The 21,270-nt window shown below is 35.9% G+C and overlaps 2 protein-coding genes across 2 annotated transcripts; both read left to right on the forward strand.

Annotated features, from left to right (window-relative positions):
* The first annotated feature begins 8,333 nt into the window (after window positions 1–8,333).
* Window positions 8,334–9,162, forward strand: LOC122034134 (protein TIFY 10b-like). Its single transcript, XM_042593258.1, has 3 exons — window positions 8,334–8,451; window positions 8,540–8,666; window positions 8,748–9,162. The coding sequence occupies exons 1-3, from the start codon at window positions 8,334–8,336 to the stop codon at window positions 9,160–9,162; spliced, it is 660 nt and encodes a 219-aa protein (XP_042449192.1).
* A 2,731-nt stretch (window positions 9,163–11,893) lies between these two features.
* On the forward strand, window positions 11,894–15,630 carry LOC122034135 (poly(A)-specific ribonuclease PARN-like). The gene is made up of 7 exons (XM_042593260.1): window positions 11,894–12,311; window positions 12,856–13,089; window positions 13,180–13,234; window positions 13,423–13,536; window positions 13,691–13,817; window positions 13,911–14,747; window positions 15,211–15,630. The coding sequence occupies exons 1-6, from the start codon at window positions 11,905–11,907 to the stop codon at window positions 14,306–14,308; spliced, it is 1,335 nt and encodes a 444-aa protein (XP_042449194.1). The 5' UTR covers window positions 11,894–11,904; the 3' UTR covers window positions 14,309–14,747; window positions 15,211–15,630.
* The last annotated feature ends 5,640 nt before the right edge of the window (window positions 15,631–21,270 follow it).

The following is a 21,270-nucleotide window of genomic DNA, read 5'->3' on the forward strand; positions in this document are numbered from 1 at the left end:
TTCTTCTGATGAAGCTTAATTTGAAATTAACCATTGGCACGACACCTGCAACCTGTAACTTAAAAATCTCACAGCAGATGATTTGATCAGTGAATCAGAAATCGCAGAGGACAAACGACATCATTGTAGATCGGTCATCAGACCGATCCATAGCCTTTCGGACTGATCAGGACACACCCTGATCGGTCTGGGATGATGCTGATCGGTCTGTGGACCGATCAGCCTATGGGTGGATCGGTCTGTGCTATCGCTCTGAATCCCATCGCATCCTTCTGATCGGTCTGTAGACCGATCAGATAATCCACAGATTGCTTCTGTGTGGTTACTGATCGGTCACGAGACCGATCAGATAATCCACAGATTGCTTCTGTGTGGTTACTGATCAGTCACGAGACCGATCAGTTCACTTAAGGTATCACTGGATCGGTCTGTCGACCGATCCAGTCAACCAAAGTATCACTGGATCGGTCAACAGACCGATCCAATATCCCTGTGTTAGTTTTAGAGCCTCCCAGCCCTAAACCCTAACGTCTTCCTGGTCCAGAGAACGAGCTACCAAGCCCTCTCTGACCTAGTCTGGAGAACAAGCTACCGAGCCCTCTCCGACTTCCACGTCCGGTCCAGAGACCGAGCTACCGAGCCCTCTCTGACCTAGTCCGGAGAACGAGCTGCCGAGCCCTCTCCGACTTCATCCAGTCCAGAGAACGAGCTACCGAGCCCTCTCCGACTTCGTCCGGTCTAGAGAACGAGCTACCGAGCCCTCTCTGACCTAGTCCGGAGAACGAGCTACCGAGCCCTTTCCGACTTCGCGTGCCAAGTATCCGTACTTGGACTTTTCCTCTCCACATGATCAACCTTGATCATTAATCAGTCTGAGTTTAATTAATATCTGATACAAACTTAAATCCGTGTCAACATCAAAATAACAGTCAGGTCAGACTATATCAACAATCTCCCCCTTTTTATTGTTTGACAACACGATTTAAGTTTAGATCAGAAATGTTCATATTTTCCTATTTTTAGGGGAATCAAGATCCTCCCCTTAAGACAGATGCAGCACCATGTAAGGATAGGGGAATCAAGATCCTCCCCCTAAGACCGATACAACACCATGTAAGGATAGGGGAATCAAGATCCTCCCCCTAAGACAAACTTTCATTTATCTCTAAACTTAGTTACCTTCTCCCCCTTTGTCAAACATCGAAAAGGCGCGAATTAGGTAAGAAAACGTTAAAGGACTCCCCCTTAACCCATACTGTCTTTTTCTTAATTCACCTAGAATACCCTCTAAGTGTATTATAAGACAGTGATAAAGAATTAAGAGACATACAAGACATGTCATATGAACAGCATATTAAAAGCCAATAAGAAGTGAAACATAAAGAAAGACAAAAAAATGAACAGCATAAATAGATGAAAGCAGCAAGTATCCAGGTCAGACATAAATATCCAACAAACAACATCCAAAACATAGATAATCAGAATGACAGCATAGAACAATGTGTATCAATCAGCCTCCTCATCATGAGGAGCATCAGCATCATCAACAGGAGGAGTGAGTCCCTGAGGTGGCATGCCGCTGCTCGAGGATGGATAGCCCGGGAAATCCTGTGGAGGTGGGTATCTGGCCATCCATCCCATAATCGCCTGATGTGTCGCCAACTGCTGACTACGTAACTCATCGTAGCGCTGGTCAATCCGGACGCGCAGCCCGTGGAGCTCAGCAACCAGCAGCTCATCGTGTCGATCAATGCGACAACAGCAGCAGGAGGAGCAGCAACAGGAGCAGTCGCAAACTGTCGTGGAGGTGCCCGTGGTAGCTCACCTAGTGCTCTCCCATCCTTCCACCGAACATCCCCATTTTGTCCTATGATGCCAGACTTAGAAAATGCCCGCTTCCCAAGTCTGCAGTCCTGCCTGATCATCTTAACTATTCTATCCTTGGAGACATCAATCTGAAGGGTCTCAAGCCAATCTGTAATTATATGCCCATAAGGCATATAAACAGTGAAGCTGTTTGGCTCACTATAGGAGATGATTGAAGAATAGATGCTAGACATTATGTCAAAGTCGAGACGCCGACGCAATCCATAAAGCATTAGACAATGATAGGGTCGGATCTCAGACAGGGGTTTAGATGTGATGGGTAGAAGGCAGTTCGTGACAATCTTAAAAAGAATGTAATCTGGGGCAGACAATCTCAAGGCTGCAAACGTAGGAAAATCAACATCTAATTCATCTAGCCCACCCGGTCTAGGATGTCTGAAGAAATACTCATAGACGGAGTCAGGTGATACATCAAAGGGTGAGGGTAAGGGGTCTGGTAAGTCTGCATATATAGAAAAGACATTTCCGGAACACCTCCGGCAAGCTAGATAGTCAAAGAAAGCTGAGAAACTGAAATCAAGAGTCTGCTTAGCAACTTTTGTTTTATAACTTACATCGTTAGTTTGATGAAGGTTGTTATAAAACTCAGAGACTAAGTCATAATTGATATCTCGTTCTAAATATACAAGTGAATCAAGTTTGTAATATGCAATGATTTCTGACATAGTTGGAATTGCCTAAATATACTCTAAATGATTTTTTTTAATTGCCTAAGTCATTTTTTTAAAAAAAATGTGCTTAAAAATTCTCAAAAATTTAAGTTAGAATTTTTTTTAAATTTCAAAAATATTTTACTTAGAACTTTTTTATACTTAGAAAAATTCTCAAAAATCATTCTTTCCTAAGTTAAGAACTTTTTCTTGAAACTAGAAATCTCAGCTTAAATTACTATGAAAAATTTTCTAAATTTCTTAAAAACTTAGAATTTTTTTTCTAAGTCTTTAACCCTTAGATTGTTTTTCTTGGAACTCCATTTTTTTTTTATCAAAGGGGGAGAAGGGAAAGTATAAGTCTAGGGGGAGGTAGATAGATTTATTTTTTTTCTATCTTTTTATACTTAAATTGCAAATTAAGTTAATTTACTTAATTTTATTTAATGTCTATTTTTGCCCTACCTTAACTTGGGTTGATCACACAAAAAAGGGAGAGATTGTTGGAACCCCAAGATTATTTTTGTGTGATCAACAAGTTAAGTTAGGTCCTGTGTGTTTCTAACCTTATGTCTAAGTGTGCAGGAGCTTAGGAGCACAGGTAGTCAAGCGGAAGACGCAGCTAGCGAGAAGGACGACAGTCCGAGGGACGAGGTGCTGCGGAAGAGTACACCGGCCGACGAAAAGGAAGCGAGCGGTGGTTCCGAGGGAAGAAAGCCGAAGCGGAAGATTGCTCGGGACGCAAAAGACGCAGCTAGCGAGAAGGACGACACGCGGTACGTCCAAGGGACGAAGACTGCGGATGAGTACGCCAGCGGACGAGAAGGAAACACGCGGCGATTCCGATGGACGAGAAGCCGGAGGGAAGCCCGCTCGAGAAGACTGGAAGTTGGGTTCGGGTGAGTCCTTTTTCGGATGTCAGAGATCACCCAAGCGAGCGGATCCAGAGGAGAAGAACCGGACCGAGGCGGGACTGAACCAGAGAAGAGGTCCCGGACGAAAAAGTCAACACCAGTTGACTTTGGGCTCCGGGGCGCCCGAGCCCTCCGGGGCGCCCGGACCTTGATTTTGACCAGGATTGCGATTTACCCGATCTGAACGTTGGGGGATAAAGTTTTATCCCCCCAGGGCGCCCGGAACCCTTCCAGGTGCCCCGACTAAGGCTATAAATATAGCTTTGGTCCAGAAGCTTTTCATAAATTCAGAACAACTCATTGTAACAACACTTGTATGCTCTCTCTAGTTTAGCTTCTCTAGTTGTGAGCTTCACTACTGTAAAAGGCTTCTCTGCCAGAAGGAGATAATAGTACGACATCTTCCTTGGATTAACAACCTCCCCGGTTGTAACCAAGTCAACTCTCTGTGAGCCTTTACTTTCTGTTTTCTGTTTACTTTATTATTCTGCAAGTGTTCTGTTGAAAGTTCGAAAAGGGTCTTTGTTTATTTTTTTAGGGCTATTCAACCCCCTTTCTAGCCGACCCAACGGTCCTACAGCATTCACTCACTTGAAGAGAGTGACTAAGTCACATATACCAGCTATTAATTCTCTGGCTCATATTGATGTACCAATTGGACAATCAATTAATGAGACTAGTACTCGCCTGAAGCGTGGTAGACCAATCGATTCTAAAGATAAAAATTCCCTAAAAAAGGAGCAAGTAATTAAGATGTTAATTTTGAAGCGCCTAGGTCTCCTATAGAGACGACTGACATAACTATTGATAAACTCCAAAAGAGGTCCAAATACTTAAAAATAATGAAGAGCTCTCAATAAATTATGTCAGGACAAGGAAAAAATTAAATCGATCAAAATTAGTTATCGACAATAAATTTGCATACAGTGTAGTGCTTGAAATTGTTTATGAAAATGATGATCAAGAACCTAAATCTATTGAACAATGTCGTAGTATGCATGATTGGCCAAAATGAAAATATATAATTCAAGAGGAATTAAACTCACTTGCAAACACATGAGGTTTTGGAACATGTAATCCAAACACCAAAAGGTGGAACCCTTGTAGGGTACATATGGGTTTTTGTAGGAAAGCAAAATGAGAAAAATGAAATCATAATATATAAAGCTCATTTAGTAGCACAAGGTTTTTCTCAAAAACCTGGTATCGATTATGAAGAAACATATTTCCTTATAGTGGATACAATCACATTTCGATATCTTTTTTGTATGACAACACAAAAAAAGCTTGAAATGCGTTTGATGGATGTAGTAACAGCTGATTTGTATGAAAAACTTGATAATGATATTTATATAAAAATCCCTGAAGGATTCACATGCCAAAAGCATCAAGTTCAAATTTTAAAAATATTTATTCCATTGAATTACAAAGACCTTTGTATGTACTGAAGTAATCTGGACGTATGTGGTATAAATGTCTCAGTGACTACTTGGTGTAACATAAATATCAAAATGATCCAATATGTCCATATGTTTTTATAAAAAGGACGAGCTAAAATTTATCGTTATTTATGTATATAGATGATTTAAATATCATTGGAAGTCCTAAAGAACTTATACATACAGTTGATATCTTGAAAATAAAATTCGAGATGAAAGATCTAGGAAAAATGAAGTTTTGTATTGGATTACATACCAAAACATTTTGCAGATGAAATTTTTATTCATCAATCAACTTATACACTAAAGGTTCTAAAATGATTTTATATGGATAAAGCTCATCCATTGAATTCCCTTATGGTTGTTTGATCACTTGATGTCATCGAATATCCTTTTCGACCTAGTGAAAATGGTGAAGAACTGCTTGATCTTGAAGTACTGTATTTAAGTGTATTTTGTGCATTAATGTATCTTGCTAGTAATGCAAGACCAGATATAGCATTTACTGTAATTTTATTAGAAAGATATAGTTTTCTCCAACACGTAGACATTGTAATAAAATTAAACATATATTTAGGTATTTTCAAGGTACCATCGATTTGAGCTTATTTCATTCTAATATGTCTACTTTAGAGTTAATTGGTTATGTAGATGCAAGATATTTATCTAATCCACATAAACATCGATCTCAGACTGGTTGTTCATTTACATATAGTGGAACAACTATATCTTGGAGATCTATCAAACAAATCATAGCTACTATAACATCGAATTATTCATAAATACTTGCACTATACGAAGCAAGTTGGGAATGTGTTTGGTTGAGATCAATGATTCAACATATCAAGGAAAAATGTGGTTTAATTACTAAAAAGAAAATTCCAACAATATTGTTTAAAGATAACGCAACATGTATAGCTTAATTAAAGGAATGTTACATCAAAGGGGATAGAATTAAACATATTTTACTAAAATTTTCACTCATGATCTACAAAAGAATGATTATATTAAAGTTCAACAGATTCGCTCTAGTGATAATCTAGTGTATTTATTCACTAACGCATTAGCTACAATAACATTTAAGAAATTAACACATAGTATTGGAATACGGTGGTACAAAGAGCTCAAATGATATTTCAAATAGAAGAAGTATATTTTCACTATATCATATTATGTTGTTTGATAAATTTATTGTGATATAGTTGCATAATGATGTATTTTTTTTCTCACTAGGTTTTTTTTTTTCCATCGAATTTTTCCTAGTAAAGTTTTAACAAGATGAAGTATTGTAAAATAATATATGCGGATGCCCATAACCCCAACCCTTTATAAACTCCCTTATTTCTATATTTCATTATTTCTAAATAACCTCCTAAGTTATGTAAATTCACGAGGAATTTTAAGAATAGAAAATGAAAAGATTAATAATATTTTCTTTACATATGTAATTGTTTATATAATTTCACAACATAATATTAATTATAAATGAAATTTATTTTATAATAACGTATATATTTAAATTTTATAATGTTATATATTATTTCTTATCAAACCATATGGATATTACATTTAATAATTTAATTATATATCATCAACATTATCTTAAATTGTTAGCACGTATTCAGAATATAATTATTTAATAGAATGGAAAATGACGCATTATATTTGATGAATAGCATGTTTTTCCAATCAAATGCAAAATTCATTATTAATTTTTATAATTAAGAATTTCTCAGTTTTGTATCTCATATTTATTTATACAATTATATTTTAGATAAATAAATAAATAAAATTTATATTGGTATTTATTTTTTTCAGATTATTTGAAATTCCAAGATTTGCAAAATACTAAAAAATAGTAAATAAAAAATAGTACGATAATATAATCCTTCTAGAAAGTTGAATTAAATTTAAAAGACGATTAAATCATAAGAATAACCAGTGTGTTAATTTTATTATTTTTAATTGAACTAATATATTTCACCAGCATTATTTGTATTCGACACTGTGATAACGATGGACATTCTAAAAATGGGTCCACGTAAGTAGGATTATTTGGCATGGAGGTTAAAGTCAAGTAGTCAAATTATGTGGAGGAGTAGATCTAGAATTATTGATCAAGTTACGTTGACCAAGCACTCGTATTATCGGTCGGACGTGATGTGCCAACCGGACCTGGTCTCCAGAATAGTCTTCCTTCACAATTTGCAGATGAATTTGGAGCTAAGTACTATTTTATTCGGCCCACTGTCCTATCCGATCGAACCTAGGGGCCGATCGGACCTAGGGTTTGATCGAACATATTACATTATGTAAAGTGAAGAGCTAGTTGTTGACTGTATTATGTAAGGTCGAGCAGGTGATCTCCCGGTCGAGTAGCGGCCAGTCGGTCTATAACGAGATCCGCATATATGTTATATCGTACTCTTTTAAAAGTTTATAGTGCAAAAGTCAAAGAATATCCTGCTGACGAATCGTCCTTTAGAAGCTTTTAGCCTATCAAATCACAAAGATTTGCATGCCCATTTAAGAATAGGTGTCAGAAGTACTTTGTGGGGGTCTTTATCTATAAATCCAACAGTAACACTTTAAAAAAGGTCTCTATCTACAGATGGAAGTATGCGATACTTCTTATTTGCACACGCTCATAACTACAATTTTAGCTTAACATTCTCTTCTCTTAACCAGATCACTGACTTAAGTGTTGGGGGTCAAGGTCAGAGAGGCTTTTCATGACCAGATACTAACACTCCTTATATCATAGGACAACACAGAATTTTCATTCAATCAATAGCAGAGTGACGTTCCAGCTCACTCCATTCATCGATTTCGGGACTGGATCATTATTTATGCCCTATCTTAAAAAAAAAAACATTACATACCAATCGAAACGGTAAGTGCCCTCAATGGTCGACCAAGACTTAATTACAAATCGCGCTTGAAGATAGATCGATTTCTTCAAAAGATGAAGTGCCTATATGTTCCAAAGGCAAGTGAGAATGGACCTGGTCGATCCCTTGCCTAAGACCGTGTTTTTTTTTTCCTCAAATGGTGTGACTCGAGTGCCTAAGAGGTTAGAGTACTATAATCAATTTGTCAATTACATTGGAAACGAGATGGCCAATAATATTCAATAAGATTCTTAAAATAAGTTCTCAATAACATTCAACCTTTCACTCCCTTGATCGATACCAAGTCAAAGATAAATCTCTCATCAATTCTGAACCTAAGTCATTAAAAGAGTTCCCTTAATATAACACACGATTAAAATAGACACGTATATGCAAATCCTTGTTGGGAGTTGCATGGATCTCGTGCATTTTAAAAATCATCATTTTAGTTGCAAATTCGATGCACATGAAAACGAAGTTGATATATACATATTTTAATGTCGATAAAAATGTCACACAAAAAAAAATAGGCGAAACTCAAATCTCGCACAGATGCATCTCCCCCTCGAATTTCCGTTCCTGCACGAGCAAAAATCAATAAACACTTTAAAAACAATTGACGAGAAAAACAACAACAACCACAAGGAAGGCCAAGAAACCTCAAAGGATGGTGTGCTGCGTGCTGACTATGTTGCTTTCAAGAACAATTAAACGCCGCATTCTCCACGTGAAAGTTTCTCACTAATCTGCGTATTTAGTTTATTCGTCGCCTTCTCGCAAATCCACAGAAGAAGAGATGATGGGAACGAGGTACGACCCTGAACTCTGGCTTTCCATCGGCGGCGAGGCCGTCGCCAGCGCCGCCCGCAACCGGAGACTGCGCAGGTAAAGAAAAGTCCTCAGTTTGGCTCTGTTTTGTTCTGTCAAAGAAAAAAAGAATAAATTGGCGAATGACTAATGATGCAGGGTGGAGTCGCTGTTAAGATACTCAACAGCTTATCGGCAGCAGCAGCTACAACATAAGCGTCAGATGACGATCTTCTACAACGGCCAGGTATGCGTGTGTGACGCCACGGAGATGCAAGCGAGAGCAATCATAGGAATGGCAGAGAAGGAGATGGAAGCGATGATTGGAAAGAAAAAACGGATGAACAAACATGATCAGCAGCAACAGCAGGAAGCCATGGCGGAGTCTGCTACTGCTCTTCCTCTGCCTCCCTCTCCGTCTCCTGAAAGCTTGCTGCAAGTTCTGAACCCAGATCTGTCGATGAGGCAGTCGTTGCAGCGGTTTTTGGAGAAGAGAAAGGATAGGATTAGTGAAGTAACTCCCTACGAACAGACACCTAAATTGTTGTTCCCACTTAAACCTCAGCATGCATGATGAGTGCATCTGTTTTCTCTTAGGTTGTCTGAAAATAAGATATATATATTTTTTTACTTTTGTAAAATTTTCCTTATTTTTTTTAAGGTGATGCAAATATTGTTTTGACATATCCTTTGGCAGATTTTTATACTCGAATGCATTTATGTTGATTATATAAGATGCAGAAATTAGAACTTTTAAAATATCTCTCAGAAGAGAATATAACTAAATTAACTGGAACAAAATGATATCCTTAATTTTGTGGTTCAATATCATTGATCATATGATAAGATATAGACAGACAAATATATTTTAATTTAATAAGTACGAGGAAAGTCAGATATTTAATAAAATATTTTGCACCAGTTCAGAATTATTTGGGATTCAATAAAACTTACACGTCAGAAATATATAAAAAATCATGGATTTAAAAATATATAAAATATTTTTATTAGAATGAGATTTTTTTATAGAGTCAAAGAACAAAGCCCGAGGATTTAGATTAAAAGTGAATAATATCATATTATTCTGGAGATATCAGATATATGAATATCATTTGAAAATATGTAAATATCCTTTAGACAGAACAAATAACATTAGAGTCATGGTCCATACGAGATACCATGTGAGCCAATCTCACAAGCCATGGAGATACATGAGCCCTGATCCACATGAGTCTCACAAGTTATATTTAAATTTAAAATGGATAATATCATTAAATACGTAAATATCTTTGGGGTATAATTAGAATTAATTTAATTAAGATGTATTAAATTTGTTTATAAAATAAAAGATAAGATGTGAGTGTAGGGCGAAATGGACACAGCTGGATGGCGAGAATCAGATGCGGTGGATTTACGTTTGAAAAAGAACTTGTGCAGGACAATTTGATTGAGTCAAATTACCAGCTTTTTCACACAAAAACAAATAAAACAAGCAAAGTTTTAAATGCTCTGCCAAATTATCTCAGGATAATTAAGTACCGACAAAGACTGAGAATTGTTCTGCACACCATATTAATTAATTGGAAAAAAGAAAAAAAATATATTAAATTAAATAACATCGAATCGGATATTAGTCGTCGGATTGCACAGCGGCCACGTTTTTTAATTATCGACTTGCGGTGTCCTACCTGAAAATTTTATTTTCTATTTATTATAGGAGCAAAAAAGTAAATCACAGTTAATAATATCTTTTTAGTCAACAAATTAGAAACGACTGTTACAAATGTTGACTTTGAGTTTCTAGACTTGTTTAAGTTTATTAAGCGCCACTCTGAGTCTGACAAATTAGAAACGACTGTTACAAATGTTGACTTTGAATTTCTAGAATTGTTTAAGTTTATTAAGCGCCACTCTGAGTCTGATACTTAACCGTGGATGATGGATCATCTACTGATATCACATAATCATGCATTATTGACTGTCAAATATAATTCCATATATACTAGCGATTTCTGTTCTCGTACTTGACGTATCATTCAAACTCTCTTTATATACAAAGAAAAATGATATGGTGAAGAAAATAAATTTTAAAAAAATTTTAAGAATAGACACGTAAAATACATTCAAGTTAAACACTACTGGGATCACGTACGTTATTAGTAACGTCAGACAAAGCAGCGATCCATGACGTGCATGCTTCTACTCCACTCCTCTGCTTAAGACTCGTGTGGCAAAAGGATCCATAGTTTGCCTGATCAACACTAAAGAGGTATGAGTTGTAAGAGATGTAGGGATTTATGACTTGCCAACCTCGAAATTTGATACCATGACCTCAAGCGGTAAATCGTCAACCGCTTATCCAGCGGGAGCTTCGCACTAGTTTGAACTCTAACATCCCATTAAGATAAAGAGGGAGAGAGTAGAGAAATAACTACAGTGGAGGCCGTAGTTGTTAATAGTTCTAAAGAATAAAAATTAAATAAATATGAAAATTATAAAATTTATAGTAATTTTCTGTGCTAGATCTTGATCTTCACTTATCGTACAAAATGAAAAAACTCATAGTAATGCTCAGAGAAGAAGATCGGAGAAGCTATCGAAGAATAACTTACCGTCGGAAGAACAATAACGAACGAATCAAAAAACACTTTAAGATTCCACGAGTCAAATCACAAGCCTCGGATGTTCTTCTTCTATGCAAGACATAGTCTCGGTAAAATTCTGACAACACTTTTGTTGTGTTTCAATCTCATATACGTACACAACCACTACAAGAAAACAGGGCTTCAGAAATGGATTTTTAAAACGAAAATAAAATCTGTTTCAAATTTATATAAATCAGAGACAGATTTAATACGGAATTATTAATCCGTTTCATTTTAGTAAATTATATATATTTTTTAAAAAATTTAAGATAGAATTTAAAACAAATTTGAAACGAAATTACATAAGTTTTTATAAACAAAAATAAATATGAATTATAAACAGAATTTGAGACTGTATAATTTCTATGATAAGTTTCATTTATAAATTAATTAAAAATTAAAACGAAAATAAAATCTGTTTCAGATGTATATAAATCAGAGACAGATTTAATACGGAATTATTAATCCGTTTTCATTTTAATAAATTTTATATTTTTTAAAAAGAAATTAGACAGAATTTAAAATAAATTTGAAAGGAAATTATATATAAATTTTTATAAATAAAAATAAATATGAATTATAAATAAAATTTAAGACTCTATAATTTTTGTGACCAATTTCATTTATAAACTAATTAAAAGTTAAAATGAAAATACAATTGCAGAGAATAAATGTCGAGTTCCGAATTTCGGAGTGGTCATGGCAGGTTAAGACATGCGGAATCTGCCATTTGTTTGGGTGTGCTACCGATCCTAACCCTAGGTCTGCTGCCTCGCCTCCGTCCCTTCTCCACCGATGCGCCCGGTGGCTGCAGCGTGGCCGTGATGCAGGTGACGAGGTCCAATTTCAACGCGGCGCTGGAGGGCCTTAGGGCCTGCGTAGAGGAGTCGGACTTCGTGGCCGTTGACCTTGAGATGACCGGCGTGACGAGTGCCCCATGGAGGGACTCGTTCGAGTTCGACCGATCCGATGTCCGTTACCTTAAGCTGAAGGACTCCGCTGAGAAGTTCGCTGTCGTGCAGTTCGGTGTCTGCCCCTTCCGCTGGGATTCATCCAAGGGCTCCTTCTTCGCCCATCCGTTAGTGTTCTTCATCATTTGGTTTTCGTTTTGTTATGATAGGGTTCAATGTGGTTTTAGAGAAAATCGAAGTGATGAATTGACTTCTCTATCGGTTTTTATTTTTGTGGGGAAAAAATGATCTTTACCTCATTCTCCTGTTCAAATCGAATGCCTTGTTTAGGATATTCTTTCACGTTTTCTCCCTCTGGAAGCTAGGCCTGCTTGCGATAAAGGTTAAAAACTGTTCATATGTCAAGCAGATGAGATTCATGACTGATTTTTGCGTGGTTTTACCTTATCACTTCTTTTGACGGATATCCAATTTATGTTTTGATGAGATGGTGGTAGTTTACCGATACAGGACTATTCATTTGATATTTTTGGGTTAATTTATCAGTCATACTTGCTTGTTCTGTGGGACAAGTCTCGACAGACATTGGTAGGTAATTGTAGATGAAATTTGTGTTAGATCGCCTAGTTATTAATATAAGATTCTGTATGATTTCATGTTTGTAGAAATTTGTTGGATTTCGTGTGACATCTGCAGCTCTTTACATTGCAGGCATAACTTCTATATCTTTCCACGGAATGAGTTGCCACTTCATGGGCCACCTGATGATTTCCTATGGCAAGTAACATCCATCGACTTCCTTGCTAAATGCCAATTTGACTTCAATGCATGTATATATGAAGGTGCTTTTCTCAATCAAGTTCTTCGCATCCTACTATACATACAGTGTTGCCTTTCCATCATACCACTAAAAGATAAGTCTCAATTAGTCGTTCTATCTACTTAGTCATTTATTAAATCTGGAGAGGCAAGGGGACTCCTTCCATTGCTTGTTGGGTGACTGTGGGTTCACATGCCCTTTTTATCTGTTAGCAGTTTTTTGTGCTGTGTCATAGAACTCATCAGTTGTAGTTACCAGTGTATATTTAATGTTCGACTTATTTAAATCTTAAGCATTTGTTAATCCCATGAGGATTCTGCTTCTCTGAATAACTGGTGACAAATTTTACAATGCCTTGTGTCAATAAAATTTATCTTTCATTTTTAACTTGTTATGTGTAAAGATGCATTAATTGTTAGATGCCAGTTTCCTTTTCTAACAAAAGCTAATAATTACAGGTTGTGAAAAAGCACTTCAATGACCTCATGTATGTTCGTGTTGTTGACGAGGACAACTCATGGCAAAGGAGGGTAGTCTATGTCGACACAAATGAAGATAAGGCTGTATTGATGGTATGGAATGAAGCTATGTCTTGCAGAGGCTTTTATAACTTTTAACCTTACCATATTCTGGAACAGTTATATCTCGGAAACAATGTTTGACAGGACTTTGACTGAAGCTCAACCATGTGAATACTAGATTTTGTTATTTACTTTTTATATGCAGAAAGATGTCCTTGAAGATCTGAGAAAAAATGCAGAAAAAAGAATCAAGTCTTCTGTTGGATTTCGGCATGTTGTTGATCTTCTTGCATCAACAGGAAAATTGATTGTTGGTCATAATTGTCTTCTAGGTTTGCTGTTTATGCTCATAGAAGTCTCTCTCTCTCTCTTTTTTTTTCTAGTTTTACCAATACCATCTGATCAATTTACTTTTATATAAACAGATTTAGCTCATATATACAACAAATTTTTTGGTCCTCTTCCTTCATCTTTGACGGAATTTGTGCAAGCTGTCCATGAAAAATTCCCCCACATTGTTGACACTAAGCACCTTTTGAATTCAAACCAGACAATTCAGCATTTGATGAAAAAGAATAGCAAGTCATTGTCTTCTGCCTTCTCTCTTTTATGCCCCAACGTATCATCTAATTTCCAGACCACTTCCAAGTCTTACTTGAGATTTGAGGTCCAAACAGATGAAATTAGGCAAGCTTTCATAATTCAATCATTTTATTCATTTGTTTCTGCATCAGGAAATAACAAACTAAACATGATCATCCGTTATTTTTTGACTTTGTTGGGTTGGAAATTTTCTCATACTATTTTAAACTCTCAAATGTAAATCTGTTGATATTATATGTTTAATCTATCTGCAGCAGTTGTAGTAACTATTAAAAAGGATTTGCTTTGATCCCTTTTCTTTTATTTTTTATTCACAAGAATTTCTTTGGTCATTTTCCCTTTTTTTCGTAACATTTGTACTCTTTGCATTCTCATTTCAATGTTTAGTGTTTATTGTATTTTAGGTTGTTACATATTGTTTCCTTATAGTCACAATGTTCTAACTAATTTGTAGATGAGAATGAGGTTATCTAGAGGTAATCAAGTTATCCAAGAATGATCCGTAATTATTTAATTAGGTAATTCTACTCTTCCATTTTCTATTGTGACTTATGTTTCACTCGTTAGTATCATGCAGGATACCAAGAGCAAACGTTGCATTAGCCACAACAACAAAGAGTAAATGTTGGATTCAAAACTATCTTTTAATCTTTTGCTTGGTACTATTTGCTTACTATCTTCTATAGTTTTGTTTATTAATATTATAGGATTATTTCTTAGCAATATTTATAGTTCGTGTGGTATTATGTTGATAGATATTAAGCTTTTTTAGTTTGTGATTTAAATTAATCAATGTGTAGTAAGAAGACCATCAAGTCTTTTCTATTATCTTGTATTTGATTCTGTTATATGTACTTAGAGATTCTAAGTTTAAGATTCAAATTTGAAGAAAATCCTACTTAAGTATTTGTTCACACTGACATAATTTTTATGGTTTTGTGATACTTATTGTTTCAGAGCCAAAAGAGTCTTCATGACTTGTTAATTCTTTAGCATTGACAACTATGGACTAATTAGTGGGTGATCATTAATATTGATTATGACTTTTGCACAATTTTAATTTATTTGCATTAAAAATTTTGATATTGCAAGACTTACTCGTATCATGTTTTGATTTGTTAGATTTTCTCAACAAAATTGGTTGGTTCATTAATCTGTACAAGAGAAGCAATTTATCTCATGAAATTCGAAGACAGGGAGGGCAAAAAGAAGAAATTGAAGGCATGCATGTTATTAGCTCGAGGATGGAGGAACAAATTATTGAAAGGAAAAAAAACTTGTTATTACATAAAGTAGGCAGAGGAAAGAAAATCGTATTGAGGAAGGTAGGCAAAGAGAAGAAAATCTCAAGGAGATGATTCAGAAATGATTCAAGAAATGGAATATACAAATCAGTTATTATTAGGAGAATTTGGTCTTTATAGTTTGATTATTGGTCAAATTTGTTTGGATAATGTAAATATTTATTTATTTTAATGTTAATTGTATAATACATTTGGAATTAGAAGTTATTTCTTTTTAATAAATTAAATTTATTTGAAATGAAGAATTATTTAAATATATTGATGAGAAATATAAAAATATAATATAATAATATTTAGTGATAAATTTTAAAATAAAATTATATACGGATTTATAAATAGAATTGTAAACAGATTTATAAACAAGATTAATAACAGATTTAAAACAAAATTAGAGACAGAATTTACATTTGAAATTAATTTTATTTTGTTAATTTGAAAACAGATTTATAAACAGTTTTTTCATCCGTTCTTAAAATTAGAGATGGAATATTTTCGTTTCAAAATTAGCTACGGGGCTTTCACTAACGGATTTTTGAGACGGAATATTCCGTCTCAAACTTTCTTTAGAGACGGAAAAATGATTTTTAGAGACAGATTTTTTCGTCTCTAAAGCCATGTTTTCTTGTAGTGAACCCAGCAACCTTTTCCTGATGCATGTACCCCTTTTTCTCTTGCGCCAATTGCCTTGGACGCCTCTACCTCCATTAATGAAGGAAGGTGAAATGATTGGAAGATAAAGGGGAAGAGACATATTTTCACCTTCTTAATATCAACATCTCCCGCTCGTCCAAGTCAATCTTTAAAGGTTAACTAATTACAAATATCATGTAAATCACATAGACTATAATGTAATCAATTGTCACAAAGACCAGAGCAAAACACTAGTTCGTCACAAAAATCAAATAAGAACATCCAGTCCAAACTTTAGGCAAAATAGTTTGTACGACAACAAACACATTGAGTAATTATCGCTAAGAAGATTGTTGCACCTTACATAGTTGCTCTATAGAACGAATCAGAGACATTCTCATAATGGCATATAGCTTTTTTCCTGATAGTGCATATCCGTTATACAGGAAACATCCAATTTCTCAGTGACATACAACCATTATCTTAGAGATATCAATGTCTTACTATTTACCTCGATTAAATAATTTTTATTTACATCAATATGAACATTTCTAATCCATCACAATGACTATTATGTCAAGAGTATGTTCCATATTTAATATTTACAATTATTTCTATACATAACATAAATGAATCGACTAGTGAATAACATTAAAATATGTAAATATATTTAACCTTCCTTTTTAGCTATAATCTATTTATTTTAATCAGTCATTTTCCTAGTTATGCTTCATAGACCGAATCATCCATAGCCAATAGGAAACATGCTAAAATAGCAAACACTGATTATAACTTCAAGTAGACAACTAAATAGTCACTTATGGTAAAATTGAGATTAACTTATAATCTCAAGGGTCTCATATAGTAGAGAAGCAGGGATCTATTCTTCTACTACCCTTCTTGTTTCCATATCACATGTGGTATGAATCACATGTTATGATGTTATTCTCTTTACTAAAAAGAGCATATATTTTTCTCAAATTTTAACATCGTACAGATTTCGACTTAGACATATTTAATGTCTAATCCTGAATTCAACATGTGAATTTCAATCTTGCCTTAAGCAGATTCAGTAACTGGTGGGTACATTTATTTCGATCATTACATAAATGATCTTATCTTGACACAATTATTAAGACGACCTTAACTTATAGGTATGTCTCTATTCATAGCTACATTAGTTGTCCCATAAGTAACAGTCTTATCTCCCATAAGTTGATAATATCTCATCCTCCTAAAACAAAAGAGGAACACTTTTATCAACATTATCTCTTATTGAGAACTCTGTTCTGAGAAAAGTCACATCCCTCTAATTTATTTTGGAAATGGTTCCATCTAGTTGCTCACCTATGGAAACATAACCTTTGTAGGTCTTATGATATCTAATAAAGATATATTTTTTACTCCTAGGTCCCAGTTTTTCATACTTGTGAAACTATCATGAACATAAGTGTTGGATCGAAAAGACCGCTAGAGGGGGGCGGGGTGAATAGCGATCGTTGAAAATTAATCGTTATCGAGCCAAAGTATGCAGCGGAAAAAAATAACGAAAACAATGCTAACACACCAAGTTTTACTTGGTTCGATCTTTTGTCGACTCCTACTCCAAGGCCCACACATGAGAGTGCTTTCATTGGGCAATCCACTAATAGTTCGTAAAAGAGTTACAAAATAAGTATAGGAAGTATAAAATAAAGTTACCGACAACAAGGAAAATAAAAACAAAGTCGCAAGTTGTCGAAGAAGCTTCACACCGTCGTAGGAGCATCTTTTGGAGCAGCACTCAAGAAAGTAGTTACAGAGAGAAGTTGTTATGAGCTCTTGGTGGAATGTTGCTTATATAGGTACTTCCGAGCGCCTAGATCCCTTCCGGACGCCTGGACAGTGACGTCAACCATCCAATCAACGTGCTCCAAGCTGGCGACAAGATCAATTTTGGGCATTCTGGGCGCCTGGACAAACTTTTCCAACAGCCTTTATTTCCTGCAAAATGAAGTTAGTCCGAGATAATAAAACTTATATTACCCTGCAAAACAAGTGTTAGCACAATTATAGTCAAGAGTATTAATTAGATTATGTCTCCTCAAGATTAAATCTAGTCAAGATCTCAACTTAGATTTTTCAAATAGATCTAAGTTTGATCGATGCCAACTATTCCCTCAAACGGGGAACGCGTGCTCACCAAGTCACTATTCTCCAGTGACTTACCTTAACTTACCACTTTGTCAGATATCCGGTCAGTCCGTCGACTTGTCTGGACTTCATGCCAGTTATCCGGTCAGCCCGTTGACCAATCTGGACTTTGTGCCAGATATCCGGTCAGCTCGTCGACGTATCTGGACTTCCTACTAGTTATCCAGTCAGCCTGTCGACCTAGCTGGATTTCTTGTCAGATATTTGGTCAGCCTGTTGACCTATCTGGACTACTTCTGCACACTTAGTTAAATCGTTAGATCACATTAAACATAACTTAACTTACTTTGTCATTCATCAAAACTTGAGTTATATCGTTAGTGCAACCCGCACCAACAATAAGCAGCTGATCTCCAAGGTCTCAGATAATTTAATCTGATTTTTTGCCTGTCCAATGTACATATGGGGTAGATAGAACTGATTTTGAAGACACTTTGTTAAGTTATAGATCGCAAATAACAATGCATCTCCCCAATAGGAGATCGGTAAATTACCCTGCGCCATTATAGACCTAACCATATATAGAAGAGTTATATTTCTTCTTTCAGTAATCTCATTTTGCTATGGAGTTCTTGAAATTGTTAGCTATCTAATAATATCTCAATCATTACACATTGTCTTGAATTGACTAGACAAATATTCTTTTCCACGGTCAGTATGTAAGGTTTTAACCTTACATTTCAATTTATTCTCAACTTTGCTCAAATAATGATTAAAGTAATCTAATACTTCTGATTTATGAGAAATCCAATACACATGACCAAAACGAGAGAAATCATCAATAAATATAATGAAATATGAAGCTCCATGTCTAGCATTCACATTCATTAGACCATAAATATTTGAATGAATTAATTACAATGACGATTCAACTCTTATAGCGTTACTAAATGATTTCTTAGATATTTTTCCAGCAAGACAATACTCACATATAAACAAGTGAATCTTAGCACAAGTGCCCAATAGACCATCTCTAGTCTACCAATTCATATGTTCTTGTGCTATGTGTCCTAATCTAGCATGCCAAACCTAATTAGTTATATTTGCATCACTAGTTAGAACAATGTTTGAAAAACAATCCTCGATAGCATAATTGACATTTGGTTCTATATTAAGAACCATAAAACTATCTGTTACGTAGTCATGCCCAATTAACATAGAGTTAATGCGAAGTTTCACACAACGACATAAAAAATTACACAATAACCTAAATCAAGAAGACCCATAATAGAAACAAAATTCTGTCGAATTTCAAGAGCATACAGGACATCATGTAGAAATAAAACACTACCACCACGAAGGTTGAGTTTGCAAGTGCCAACTCCTTTGACTTCTGTAAGTATCTCGTGGAGGTTTTGATGTGATAAATCAAGTCAAGTTAGGTTTTGTTATCTTTTGATACTTTGTGTCTAAGTGTGCAAGGACTTAAGAGCAGAGGAAGTCGACCAAAAACGCAGCTTGACAGAAGAATGACACAGGAGAGAGTCGACTGGCTCCATGCGTCCGAGGGACAAGGTGCTGCGGAATAGTACGCTGGCAGACGAGAAGGAGGCGCGTAGCGTTTCTGAGGAACGAAAAGTCGGAACAGAAGGTTGTTCGAGAATGTTAGAAAATGGGTTAGGGTGAGCCCTATTTTGGATGGTTGAAATCACCCAAGCGAGTAGAGCCGGAGCGAGAACCCGAATAAAAAGTCAATAAAATTGTTGACTTTAGTCCAGGCACCAGGACCCCCAAGGCTAGCTAGGGTGCCCCAGGCTTGCGCCTTGGTTGAGCTGGTTCAGCTTAGTCCGGGCACTCGGACCAGAAAATTTATTGAAGCGTGAGCTGTTGGGATTCATTCCACCGTGAATAAAATTTTATCCACACCTAGGCGCTCGAAACTCTTCCAAGCGTCCGAATCAAGTCAACAAATGGTCCTGATTTCTGTAGTTAGAACACAACACTTGTAAACGAATTCTCTTTTTGTTTTACTACTTTTATGAGCTGTCAACATTGTAAAGAGAATACTCCGTCCAAAGGAGATTTTAATGAGCTTCATTTGTCTAGGATTAGCAATCCTTTGATTACAAATATAGTAAACTCTCTTGCCTCTGTTTTTAATTTATGCATTAACTTTTTATTATTATACAAGTGTTTGCCTAACTTAGTTCGAAGATCGAAAAAGGATATTTATATCTTTTCAGGGCTATTCACCCCCTCTAGCCAGCCGCTAGAGGACTAACAATTGGTATCAGAGCAATGACGCTTCAAAAGGACTAACTGCCGACCAAAGTAAAGAAATTAATGGCTGGACCAAGCCTCATCCCACCAAAGTTCAAGTGGGAGTTCGCGCATTGGAAACACCGAATGGAGATATTCTTAAAAATTGACTTTGAAATTCTTTTAATAATTAAGTACAGTTTTGTAGTTACCAAAGATCAGCAAGGCGTAGAGAAAGAAGAGTACCTCTGGATGAAGAAGGAGCAAAGTGATTTCGTAACCAACAGTAGAGCGGAATATCACTTATTAAGTGTATTACCGTCTCAAGAAGTAAATCGCATTGGTAGCTATACATTGGCAAAAGATCTCTAGGAGAAGTTCTTGGAACTCTATGAAGGAATATCCGAAGCGAAGCTTGCATGACGGGATATTCTTCGGACCAAGCTAATTAATATCCATCTGAGAAAAGGTGAGAAGGCAGCCCAACTACATGTGAAGATCAAGGAGCTAATCATCAGACTGGTTAACTTCGGCGAAACGGTAACCAATTGGGACTCAGTATGCTACGCACTCAACGCTTTTCCCATAACTCCATAATGGACTTCGATCATATATGCCTACTAAATCTTGAAGGATTTGGCTCAAATGTCTAGACCAGGACCGGGCTGAAACAACTCAACCAAGGCACGAGCCTGAGGTGCCAACAGTTTTGGTCCAGGTACCTCAGGGCTCGTGCCCTGGTTGAGCTGTTTCAGCCCGGTCCTAGTCCAGACATTTGTGCCAGAAAACTTATCGAAACGTGAGTTATCGTGATCTGTTACGTCGTGGATAAAATTTTATCCACACTCAGGCGCCC

Source organism: Zingiber officinale, chromosome 11B (genome assembly GCF_018446385.1).
Source record: "Zingiber officinale cultivar Zhangliang chromosome 11B, Zo_v1.1, whole genome shotgun sequence".
Lineage (NCBI taxonomy): Eukaryota > Viridiplantae > Streptophyta > Magnoliopsida > Zingiberales > Zingiberaceae > Zingiber > Zingiber officinale.